At 64.7% G+C, this 12,114-nt stretch overlaps 1 protein-coding gene across 7 annotated transcripts in view; it reads right to left on the reverse strand.

The window, feature by feature from the left end:
• Window positions 1-12,114, reverse strand: part of CHD6 (chromodomain helicase DNA binding protein 6) — a 99,888-nt gene that overhangs the window by 40,956 nt on the left and 46,818 nt on the right. For all 7 annotated transcript variants that reach the window (XM_068167300.1, XM_068167303.1, XM_068167299.1 and 4 more), the window contains 6 exons: window positions 7,639-8,138; window positions 4,530-4,668; window positions 3,492-3,641; window positions 1,515-1,580; window positions 1,006-1,064; window positions 649-766 (listed from right to left, as the gene is read on the reverse strand). In XM_068167300.1, the coding sequence (XP_068023401.1) occupies window positions 649-766; window positions 1,006-1,064; window positions 1,515-1,580; window positions 3,492-3,641; window positions 4,530-4,668; window positions 7,639-8,105 (999 nt within the window). In that variant the 5' untranslated portion in view covers window positions 8,106-8,138. The remainder of the gene's footprint in view (window positions 1-648; window positions 767-1,005; window positions 1,065-1,514; window positions 1,581-3,491; window positions 3,642-4,529; window positions 4,669-7,638; window positions 8,139-12,114) is intronic.

Consider the following 12,114-nt stretch of genomic DNA (forward strand, 5'->3'; position numbering starts at 1 on the left):
GGCAGAGCACACAGGGCATCTCTTCCCAGGATGCTGCCTGCTTTGTGCAGCACCCTGAGCACCTTTGACAAAGGTGTTTGACATCTGTTCCTGGGCAGGGAGCATTCAGGAGCCCTGCAGAGGGCAAAGCTCTTGCTTCATCCTGGTCTCCAGCTGGTGCAGGATGGGCTCCATGGAAGGAGCATTCAGTGGGTACAGAACTGGCTTGAGAGCTGCACCCAGAGTGGCTCTCAATGGTCCATGGCCTAGTGGAGGCCAGTGACAAGTGGAGTCCCCCAGGGCTCAGTGCTGGCACCAGGCTTGGTCAACATCTCTGTTGGTGCCATGGACAGAGGCACTGAGGCTCCCTCAGCACCAAGCTGTGTGCTGCAGCTGACAGCTGGAGGGAAGGATCCATCCAGAGGGACCTGGGCAGGCTGCAGAGCTGAGCCCAGGACAACCTCAGGAGGTTCAACAAGACCAAGGGCAAGGTCCTGCAGCTGGGGCAGGGCAATCCCAGGCACTGCTAGAGGTTGGGCAGGGACTGGCTCACCAGGGCAGGAAGGTGCCAAAGGCAGAGCTCAGCTTTTGGCCTGCTCAGAAACTGCTCAGTGCCCAGCCCAAATGTGCCAGGGCTGGGCACAGCTGCCTGCCATGCCCAGCTCTCACCTCAGTGAAGATGTGCTTCATCTGGGCCTGCTTGTTCCGGAAGCGCTTTATCTTCTGGGAGATCCTGGGGTCCTTCTCCAGCTCCTCCAGAGTTGCCCACTTACAGTGGAGGTAGGAGCTGCAGAGGGGGAAAAAGCAACAAACTGTGGCCCAAGAGAACTTTGGCCCCCATCCAGCCACAGCACAGAGACCTCCCCAGGACCACCCAGCCTACGGAGGGAGCTGCGGCCCAGGGCCAGGCCAAGAGCGATCGCTGCAGCTGCAGTGGCTTTGCTGCTTCCCAGGACAGGGAGGTAGGGCTGTGGGGCTGCAGCCCTTGCTGCTGCATGGCACAGGGCACCACGAGAGGGTACCTACAAGTTCCTGTACTTGACATAGAACTCCTCCATCTCAAACGCCAGGCCTCCGGGATGAGCCTAAGCCAAGGGAAGGAGAGGAAGCAACAGTTAGAGCCTGAGGAGCTGGGGACATCTGTGCTCTGTGCTCTGGGCACAGCCAGGCAGACCCTGCCTGGGCACAGGCTCCGGGCAGCTGGGCCCCGTGGGCACTCAGCACATGGCCTGGCCAGGAGCCTCAGTGACCCTGGGGAGCATGGTGTGAGACCACCCTTGAGCAAAGGGACCCCAAACACTTCCTGGGCACCAGCCCAGGGCTGAGTCCTCTCCAGAGGCTTTCTGGTGCTCAGGGCACCACATTGATCCCCAACCCAGAAAGGTGCCAGTCTGAGCACACACCAGCAGCACCCTGCAAAGAGCAATGTGAGGAACGGCACAGCAGCACCGACTGCTGCTCCACCTCACGTCCCTGCTGCACAAGGCAGCCAGGCCCCACTTCTCCTCTGCCCAGGGACCTCCAGCCCCACTCACCTCCTTCTGCACCATCCTGGAGGCAAGGATCTTCTCAATGATGTTGGCATCATCCTCAGGAGGCTCCTGGGGACAGGAGAGCACAGTGCCACGTCCAGGGCTTGGACCCTGGCACTCTCCCACTACAGAACAGCTGCTTGCTCCTCTCCCTGCCCACCAGCTGGGCAGGCAGAGCTGGCACAGTGGGAGCTGGGAGAGCTGCACTTGGAGAACCCTTGCTGGGTGTGAGGGTGCAGGTGCTGCCAGCCCAGCTGTGTTTGCCCACAGCAGTGTCCTGGTCAGCTGGGTAGTGTCCTTCCAGCTAGACCAAGGCAGAGAGGGTGGCAAGTGTCCCAGAAAAGAGGGAGCTTGGGCACTTCTACCTCAAGACTGAAGGAAGGAAATATGCCAAGAGGTGCCCAGCTGCTCCCAGCCATGCTCCAGGCTCCACCTCTGCCCTGCCCTGCCATTAAAACAGCCTCACAGTGCTGGATGTCCCCAGTGTCCCAGCACAGCAGACAGGGCTGCTGGGCCCTGCTCATGGGCACAGGACACAGGCAGCACTCAGCCCCACTGCTCTCTGTGCAGCTCTTCCTGACACTCAGAGAACCTCCTCATTCCCTCCACAGGCTCCAACTCTGCCAGGAGGAAGTCATGAGGCTGCAGAGATCTTCTGATGGCCACCCACAGGCTCCCAGCCCACTCCCTCAAGCTGAGAACATGAACTTGGCTGGAGGTGGCCCTAACTGTCCTGCTTCCAGCTCTGAGAAGCAGGCACAGAGCAAGTGGGGAGGTCTGGGCTGTCCCAGCCATGTGCTGTGGCAAGCCCAGCCCCACCACATGCTCCAGGACAAGAGAGTGAGGCTCCTGCCTGTGCTGCAGCAGGAGAGGCATGGAAGGGCTGAGGGAAGAGGACAGAATCAACAATGTGGAGCTTGCCTGAGCATCAGAAATATCAATCCTGCTCTGGCTGGGAGGTGGTTTGGCAGCAGGAAGAAGAGCAAAGTGCAGAGCAGAAAGGAGAAGGATTTTGTTCATCCTCTTCAGACAGGGGCAGAGTCTGTTCCAAGGCAAAGCAGCCCTAAGATGTCCTTTGGCAGACCAGAAAGACCTCTCCAAGCAAGGCACAGGAAAGGCTGGGGTGGGGGTGGGGGCAGGCAGCTGGGGCATGGCATAGCACTCACCCAAAAGGCTCTGGGAAAGCCAAGGTGGTGCCCAGGGCTGCAGCAGCCCCTGCATGCCCCAGCCCTTACTCTTGGCACACCCATGGCAGTGTGGGGCAGAATGCTGAACCCAGCACTGTCACACAGTGAGCAGGGTAACAGCAGCTTTCTGGGCCCCTCAGCTGCAGTCAGGTGTGTGCCAGCCTCTGCCTGGGCATGGCAGGGAGCATCAGGCCACCTCTCATCTACTGCCTTGCCCACACAGAGCCCTGTGAAGAGGGGGCTGGAGAGGGACAGGGGAAGAGTGTGAGAGCAGTTAGTATCTGGCAGCTTGCTAGTGACCAGTAAGGAGGAATGAGCTGCAGGATCCACCACACAGAGCGGCAGCAAGGAGCTGCCAGCAGCAAGCAGGAGCCAGCACTGAAGGAGAGGGCAGAGGAGGCAGCGCAGTGAGGCAGTGACAGCAGCTGGTCCCTGCCATGCTGCCCACAGGTCAGCTTGGCTGGCTGCTGTCATGCTGGGCATCTCTGTGGCACTGAGGGAGAGCAGCAACGTGGGCAGAGAATGATGACCTTGGCTGGCAGAGCCAAAACCAGCCTAGCCTCAGGGACTGGAGCTAGAGACAGGGGCCAAAGGTGGGCAGGGCAGCGTGGGGGTCATGCCTTCAGGGGCACGCTCCGGAGGCCTCAGTCTCCCGGCAGGAGGGCACCAGCCGGACCCGCACGCCTCCTGCCCACCCTGTCCTGCCCAGCCAGGCTGCAGCCTCGCAGGCAGCCGCTCAGCCCTGTGCTGGGACCCCCCAGGCCCCCTGAGCCCCGCGCCCAGCCAGCCCTACCTCTGCCTGCCAGGCCAGCATGGACGAGGAGAGCGCGGAGGTGCGGCCGGCCCCCAGCACCGCGATGGTCTCCCCATCGTCGTCCACCACCTTGAAGTCCAGGTCCTCGTTGTACTTCCTCCGCTTCACCTGCCGGCCCGAGCGCCGCTTCTGCGGGACAGGGAGGGCCTCAGGGCGCGGGGGGCAGGGCACGGGGGCAGGGCACGGCCCCGCTGCTGCCCTCAGCCCTGCTGCTGCCCTCGGCCCTGCTGCTGCCCTCAGCCCCGCTGCTGCCCTCAGCCCTGCTGCTGCTCTCGGCCCTGCTGCTGCCTTCGACCCTGCTGCTGCCTTCGACCCTGCTGCTGCCCACGGCCCTGCTGCTGCCCTCAGCCCTGCTGCTGCCCTCGGCCCTGCTGCTGCCTTCGACCCTGCTGCTGCCTTCGACCCTGCTGCTGCCCACAGCCCTGCTGCTGCCCACGGCCCTGCTGCTGCCCACGGCCCTGCTGCTGCCCACGGCCCTGCTGCTGCCTTCGGCCCTGCTGCTGCCCACGGCCCTGCTGCTGCCCACGGCCCTGCTGCTGCCTTCGGCCCTGCTGCTGCCTTCGGCCCTGCTGCTGCCCTCGGCCCTGCTGCTGCCCAACGGTGCCCTGCTGCTGCCCACAGCCCTGCTGCTGCCCTCGGCCCTGCTGCTGCCCAGCGGTGCCCTGCTGCTGCCCACAGCCCTGCTGCTGCCCTCGGCCCTGCTGCTGCCCTTGGCCCTGCTGCTGCCCACAGCCCTGCTGCTGCCCTCGGCCCTGCTGCTGCCCTCGGCCCTGCTGCTGCCCAGTGGTGCCCTGCTGCTGCCCTCGGCCCTGCTGCTGCCCAGCGGTGCTCTGCTCCTGCCCACGGCACTGCTGCTGCCCTCAGCCCTGCCCCTGCCCAGCGGTGCCGAGCTCTGCCCCTGCCCACGGCCCTGCCCCTGCCCACGGCCCTGCCCCTGCCCAGCAGTGCTCAGCTGTGCTCCTGCCAGAGGTGGCCAGGACCTGCCCCTGGCGGCCAGCTGAGGGCCGTGGCCGGCACCTGGCTGTCGGCTGACTCTGCAGACTCCTCTGGGCTCTGTGCAGATGGGCTCAGGAGATCCTGATCCAAATCCAGACTGTCCACTGGGACCTCATTTTTCCTCTTCCCTTTCTTCTTCTTCTCCACAGGGGTGTCCTTGCTGCCAGGATGGACAGACAGTTAGATCTTGTCCTAGGGATGCTGGGGGACAGCCAGCAGGCACCCACACAGCGCTCTGCTCCTGCTGGAGCAGGCTGCTCAAGGCTCCTGCGGCCTCTCTCAGCACTGGGGACCCCCAGGTGGTGATGCTCAGGGAAAGGGTCCACCTGCTCTGGCCTGGTGCGGGGTGGACAGGGGCAGGGGGCTCCAACAGCCAGGGGAGCAGCCCCACAGGAGCTGAAGGAGATGGGGTTCAGCTCAGGGCCAGCCCTCACTTCTGCTTTGGCATGGGGAAGGGTGAGGTCAGGGCACTCTGGACACTTGCTCAAGCGTGGTGATGAGCTGGAAGGAACCAGGCCAGCCTCTCCCCTGCAGGCAGGGTGACCCTTCCTCAGGCCAGCAAGTCTCCAGAGTGAAAGCAGGTCCTGCACCAGAAGGCAGCAGCCTCTGCACCAGCTAGGAGATGGAGACAAGGACCTGTGTCCAGCACAGGTGCAAGAAGCATCTCCCACCACCAGCCCCAGCAGGCCAGGGCAGCAAGGAGCCTGCTGAGCAGAGCACTCACAAACACATCCTGCACCATTGAGTCAGGTGCAGAGCTCACTATCCTGAGGCCACACTAAACCTTTACCCCAGTGCTGAGGCAGAGGCTGCTCCAGCTCATGGTTTACCTTCCCTGGCACCAAGGCCAATGCTGGCCTTTGCCTTCAGTCAGAGGGAGCTCAGCCCTGTTAGTACCACAAAAACAGGGAGCAGACAGGTCCCATTGTCCCACCCTGGCAGCCACCACCACCTCCAGGGGCCCATGGGAGGCTGTGTCCCACTAGGCAACCATCCTCCACGCTCTGGTCACAGTAGGATTTGCTCCCAGAGACCCCTGTGAGTGTGAGCTGTGCTAACACACAGCCCAAGCCTGCAGCATGCTCTTGGGTCAGGGCCAGCCTGTCCCCCATGGCACCCAGCACAACCTGCCTGCACAAGGCAGGTGCCCAGGAAACACCAGGGAAAGAAACAAGCACTGCAAACGTGCCAGCCCATCCTCACCCTCTGCCAGGGCAAGCTGCCAAGGAGCTGGTGCCTGTCCCTGAGCAACCTCCCCTCCTCCACCCACAGCCCTGCCATCCAGCCCCTGCCCCTGCCCCTGCCCCTGCCCGGCTTGCCCAGCAGCAGAGCAAGCTCTCATTTCAAACCACACTTCAGGAGGGAGGCTGCTGCTCGCCCGGGGCCAGCAAACTCCAAGCAGTGAGAGATGTGCTGCTGAGGCCAAGCCCGTGCTGGCCCTGCCCTGGCATCAGTCCCAGGCCCTGGGAAGGTGCTGCCAGCGCTGCTCCCACCAGAGCAGCTCCGGAGTATTGATCTGTGAGTCACAACCAGCAGCAGCTCCATTCATGACCCAGCAGTTGGCTGTGATTAGAAATAATTGAGAGGAAATTACAGCACCATTAGCTGCCACTTAGCGGGCTCCCTGCAACCGTTTCAGCTGCACGGAGGCCTTACCCTGCCTGCTGCTCACCTCCCCCTCCCTGTGCTGCCTGGGGCCCCCAGCCCACTCCCCTGTCTCTGCTCCCTGCAGAGCTGCCAGCCTGCCACCCGTGGGTGCCTCCATCAGCAGCTGCTTCGCTGTGGGTGGGTTTGCTGCTGGCTGACCCAGAGGCCAAGGTGACCATCTGAGAAAGGGCTCAAAGAGCAGCTGTGGAGAGGGGAGGCTGCAAGGAGGACCTATTGGCTGGGCTGCCCTAGCAGCAGGGGCAGACCTAGGTCCTCTGGAAGGTGCAGATGAGCACTGCAGGCTTAGACTTCCCTGGGACATCAGAAAGCCGAGAACTTTGGCACTCCCATGCTCCACACAATGGCACTCATAGCCACCCTGGTGCCAGCTTCGTGGCCCTGGCCTCTCCAGGATCCAGCTGTCCAGGAGCTCTCAAGGAGCAGGGCTGTGGAAGACCTGGAGGTTGCTTCTTGTGCTGCAGACAGCCGTGGTGGGAGGGAGCTGGGCAGGTCCCAGGCTCTGGTGACCGTTTCCAGCAAAGAGCCTTCAAGAAGCTCTCCCAGCCTGCTGCTTTCTAACAGAAAAGGAGGTTTGCTGCAAGGTTCCCAGCTAGCTCCTGCACTGACCCCTTGGCCCACAGAACTAAACTCCCCCGATGGATTCTTTACAGCACAGGAGGGCAGTCTCAGCTGCCAGCCTTGGCTGCCAGCACAGCTCCACAGCAGCGAGGGGCAGGTTCAGCACAGGAGGGCAGTCTCAGCTGCCAGCCTTGGCTGCCAGCACAGCTCCACAGCGGCGAGGGGCAGGCTCAGCACAGGAGGGCAGTCTCAGCTGCCAGCCTTGGCTGCCAGCACAGCTCCACAGCGGCAAGGGGCAGGCTCAGCACAGGAGGGCAGTCTCAGCTGCCAGCCTTGGCTGCCAGCACAGCTCCACAGCAGCGAGGGGCAGGCTCAGCACAGGAGGGCAGTCTCAGCTGCCAGCCTTGGCTGCCAGCACAGCTCCACAGCAGCGAGGGGCAGGTTCTGCTGCCCGAGGGAGGCACAGGAGATGACAAATGCTCCAGCAGCCCCCCTGAGCCGAGGCAGGCTGCAGGCCCTGGGGCACGTGGGGACCCTTGCACAGACCTGGGCCAGGGTCCTCTCCATGTACCCTCCTGGGCCCTAGAACAGGGATGAGAGGCCCTGGGCCAGACGGCACCACACTGTGCTGCTGAGACACCTCCCTGAGCCCCCTCTGCCCTCCAGGACATTCGGCACAGAGGCCAAAGAGAGACCAAGATTCTTTAGTCCTCTTCTGGAGCTGGGGTCTCACAAGACCTCATGACCTGAGGGGCCCCTGCCTGCACTGCCTCTGCAAGGCCAGAGCTGATCCTGGCCTCCCAGCCGGCACACCCAGGCGCCGGCACCAGCAGCCTGCACTCCTGCAACAGTGGCCCAGCCCTGGGCACAGCAGGCAGAGAGATGTGGCCACACCAGCACTCACCTGCTCTTCTTGGGTCTTGCTCTAGGGGCAGTTTCAGAGCCACTCCTCTTTTCCTTAGGCTCCTTGGGGGCTTTGGGCTCCCGAGGTTTCCGAGGCTTCTTGGGAACCTCCCTTTGCTTGGGCTCCTTCGGCTTCTTGGGCTCCTTGGCCTTTTTAGGCTCTTTTGGTTCTTTAGGCTCTCTTCTCCTCTTTGGTTTCACCTCTGCAGCTGCTTTTTCTCCCCCTTCCTGCTCCCCCAGGTCCTTTTTCTTCCGTTTCTTCTTCACCCCCGTGCCCCCTCCCCCACTGTCCTGCATGCCGTTCGGGCTGCTCAGCCGCTCCTGGGGAGCCCCCTCGGGCTCCTCCTCTGGGCACTGGCACTGCCCACCCATGTCTTCGTCTGCCAGCGCCCCCTGCTGGGGTACCTCGTCCTGCTCCTCGCTGCTGGCAAAGGAGTCCTGTGCCTTGCACTCCCAGGCATCCGACATCGGGGAGCAGCTCAGCGCCTTCGCGCCTGGCGCCTGCGGAGAGAGGAGAAAGGCAGCGCTGAAGCTGAGGGCAGCAGGAACAGCAGCGCGCTCCAGAGTGACCTGCAGCCCAGCAGCGCGCTCCAGAGTGACCTGCAGCCCAGCAGCGCGCTCCAGAGGGCCCTGCAGCGCGCTCCAGAGGGCCCTGCAGCCCAGCAGCGCGCTCCAGAGGAACCTGCAGCCCGGCAGCGCGCTCCAGAGGAACCTGCAGCCCGGCAGCGCGCTCCAGAGGAACCTGCAGCCCGGCAGCGCGCTCCAGAGGGCCCTGCAGCCCGGCAGTGCGCTCCAGAGGAACCTGCAGCCTGGCAGCGCGCTCCAGAGGGCCCTGCAGCCCGGCAGCGCGCTCCAGAGGGCCCTGCAGCCCAGCAGCGCGCTCCAGAGGGCCCTGCAGCCCAGCGGCACGCTCCAGAGTGACCTGCAGCCCGGCAGCGCGCTCCAGAGTGACCTGCAGCCCAGCGGCGCGCTCCAGAGTGACCTGCAGCCCGGCAGCGCGCTCCAGAGTGACCTGCAGCCCGGCAGCGCGCTCCAGAGTGACCTGCAGCCCAGCAGCACGCTCCAGAGGGCCCTGCAGCCCAGCAGCGCGCTCCAGAGGGCCCTGCAGCCCAGCAGCGCGCTCCAGAGTGACCTGCAGCCCAGCAGCGCGCTCCAGAGTGACCTGCAGCCCAGCGGCACGCTCCAGAGTGACCTGCAGCCCAGAGGCGCGCTCCAGAGTGACCTGCAGCCCAGCGGCACGCTCCAGAGTGACCTGCAGCCCAGCAGCGCGCTCCAGAGTGACCTGCAGCCCGGCAGCGCGCTCCAGAGTGACCTGCAGCCCAGCAGTGCGCTCCAGGGTGACCTGCAGCCCAGCGGCGCGCTCCAGAGTGACCTGCAGCCCAGCAGTGCGCTCCAGAGTGACCTGCAGCCCAGCGGCACGCTCCAGAGTGACCTGCAGCCCAGCGGCGCGCTCCAGAGTGACCTGCAGCCCAGCGGCACGCTCCAGAGTGACCTGCAGCCCAGCGGCGCGCTCCAGAGTGACCTGCAGCCCGGCAGTGCGCTCCAGAGTGACCTGCAGCCCAGCGGCGCGCTCCAGAGTGACCTGCAGCCCAGCAGTGCGCTCCAGAGTGACCTGCAGCCCAGCGGCGCGCTCCAGAGGAACCTGCAGCCCGGCAGCGCGCTCCAGAGTGACCTGCAGCCCAGCGGCGCGCTCCAGAGTGACCTGCAGCCCAGCGGCGCGCTCCAGAGGAACCTGCAGCCCAGCAGCGCGCTCCAGAGTGACCTGCAGCCCGGCAGCGCGCTCCAGAGGAACCTGCAGCCCGGCAGCGCGCTCCAGAGGAACCTGCAGCCCGGCAGCGCGCTCCAGAGTGACCTGCAGCCCAGCAGTGCGCTCCAGAGTGACCTGCAGCCCAGCAGTGCGCTCCAGAGTGACCTGCAGCCCAGCGGCGCGCTCCAGAGGAACCTGCAGCCCGGCAGCGCGCTCCAGAGTGACCTGCAGCCCAGCGGCGCGCTCCAGAGTGACCTGCAGCCCAGCGGCGCGCTCCAGAGGAACCTGCAGCCCAGCAGCGCGCTCCAGAGTGACCTGCAGCCCGGCAGCGCGCTCCAGAGTGACCTGCAGCCCAGCAGCGCGCTCCAGAGTGACCTGCAGCCCAGCAGCGTGCTCCAGAGTGACCTGCAGCCCAGCAGCGCGCTCCAGAGTGACCTGCAGCCCAGCACAGCTCCCAGCACCCAGCTCAGCACCAGCAGGGGCCCTGGACCCAGTGGGACTGTGCTAATGGCCACCACACAAGGACACTGCCCAAGGGAGGCTGACAGGTTACTGGTGCAGTGTGTCGGCGGTGGTGTGGCGGTGTGGTGGTGACGGTGTGGTGGTGGCGGTGGCAGGGTGGCGGAGTGGCGGTGGGGCAGTGCTGGTGTGGTGGCGGTGGAGCAGTGGCAGTGTGGCAGGGTGGCGGTGGTGGTGTGGCAGTGGCGGTGTGGTGGTGGCAGTGGCGGGGTGACGGTGGCAGGGTGGTGGTGTGGCAGTGGTGGGGTGGTAGTGTGGTGGTTGGGCAGTGGCGGTGTGGTGGTGGCAGTGGAGGTGGTGGCAGTGGAGGTGGCGGTGTGGCAGTGTGAGTGTGGCGGTGTGAGTGTGGCGGTGTGCTGGTGTGGCAGTGGCGGTGTGGCGGTGTGGCGGTGGCAGTGTGGCAGTGGTGGTGTGATGGTGGCAGTGGCGGTGCGGTGGTGGCAGTGTGGCGGTGGGGTGGTGGTGGTGGGGTGGTGGTGGCAGTGGCAGTGTGGTGGTGGCAGTGTGGCAGTGTGGTAGTGTCCCTGTGCCATGCCCCCAGGCAGGCTCCTGCCTTGGCACACTGCATACAATGCAGGCCCCCAGGCCCCCAGCTGCTCGCTGCCCAGAGGCAGGGACTGTGCCTGCAGGGCTAGAGGAGGGACTCAGGGCTGCCTTGCAGCCTGCACTCCTGGAGGCAGAGCCCCGGGTGCCAGGTGGCGTGGGAGCAGCACCTTGCCCGCGCGCTACCAGCGCAGGGCCTGCCCCCAGCCCAGCCCAGCCCAGCGGAGCTGCTCCTCCTGCTCCGGCTCTGCCTGCGCTTCCTGACAGCTTCAGCACCGAACGGCAGAAGGCATCTGGCTGCCTCCCAGAGTGCTCTGCAGCACCAGCCCCAGCAGGAAGCAGCACAGAGAGGCCCAGCTGTGCAGCACCAGCAGCAGCAGTGCCTGCCATAAACAGGTGAGCAGCCTTGAGAGCAGCCTGAGCCAGCAGGGCTGGCAGGGACCAGAGATAGCCCTTGCAGGAGGTGCCAGAGAGAGAGGAAGGGACATGTGGCTGTGTGCAGCAAGGATGGGGAAAGTACCAAGCTGGGCTCTGTTTCAGCTGCTTTGCCATCCCCAGTGCCCCAGCACAGGCAGTGCCCAGCCCTGCCAGCACACTCAGCAGCCCACTGCACCCTCTCCTGTCTGGCTGCCATCAGGGGCTACTGGAGAGTGGCCAGGGACATGGTCAGCACTGGTCCCTCGTGGCACTGCAGAGAGCCAGCCCAGACAGGTCTGTGCCCATGGCCCTGGCAACATGAGCGGCCTGAACTCTGCCACCACAGTGGGACAGCACAGCCACCTCGTCAGCTCCTTCTCTTGCTGCACACGGGGCTGTGAGCAGAGGAGGCTGCAGCCACCCCCAGCCTGGCTCACCACCAGCTGGCAGAGCAGCAGCAGCCCAAGCCCAGCAGCACAGCAGGGCTGAAAGCTGCTTCTAGACAGCTGTGCCATGAGACACTGGCATGGCCAGACCCCTGCCAGGCCTGTCCTGCCGGCCCAGAGGCTGGGGAGCAGCTGCTGAGTGGCCTGGGAGGCAGCAGTTCCACCCCAAGCCCTGGTGCAGAGGTGCCAGTGCCTTGAGCAGCAATGCTCTGGCCCCACAGACAGACCTGCAGCACCACCTGGCTCTTCAGAGCTGCAGGGGAGAGTCTAAATGCTGACACCCTAGGGCTGAGGACAGAGCCCCTGGGAGCTGCTCTAGGTGCAGGGACTCTGTACACTCAGATTCCTGCTTTGGGCTGGAGGGAAGTGCTGGATGAAAGAGGCTGCCCCAGGGAGAAGACCCTGTGGCAGACCCATGCTGCTGGCATGCCTGGCATCAGCTGGACAGGCTGCACTGGCACCTCTGCCTGCACACAGCCACCTCCAGCACTCTGCTCCAGCCACCTGGGACAGGGGAGAGCAGCCATCACAGCTCAGGGACAAGCCACCAACGTGCCCCAGGCCACTAAAGAGAACCTCTTCTGGGCTAGGAGAAAGTCAGCACTGCCTCTGAGCCCACAGACTGAGCACCAAGGTCAGCCCCTGCCTTCGCCCTGCTCAGATCCTGCAAGCTAGGGCTCGGCTGGAACAATTGACTGGACTAACTACAAAGCTCCCAGACTCCCCAGAGCCTGCATCTCCTCTTGCCTCTGTGCTGAGTAGCAGCCAGGCAGAGACACCAGGCAGAAAGCAAATCTGCAGCATC

This window comes from Melanerpes formicivorus, unplaced genomic scaffold (genome assembly GCF_026170545.1).
Source record: "Melanerpes formicivorus ecotype bairdi unplaced genomic scaffold, bMelFor1.0.p_v2 SCAF_115, whole genome shotgun sequence".
Lineage (NCBI taxonomy): Eukaryota > Metazoa > Chordata > Aves > Piciformes > Picidae > Melanerpes > Melanerpes formicivorus.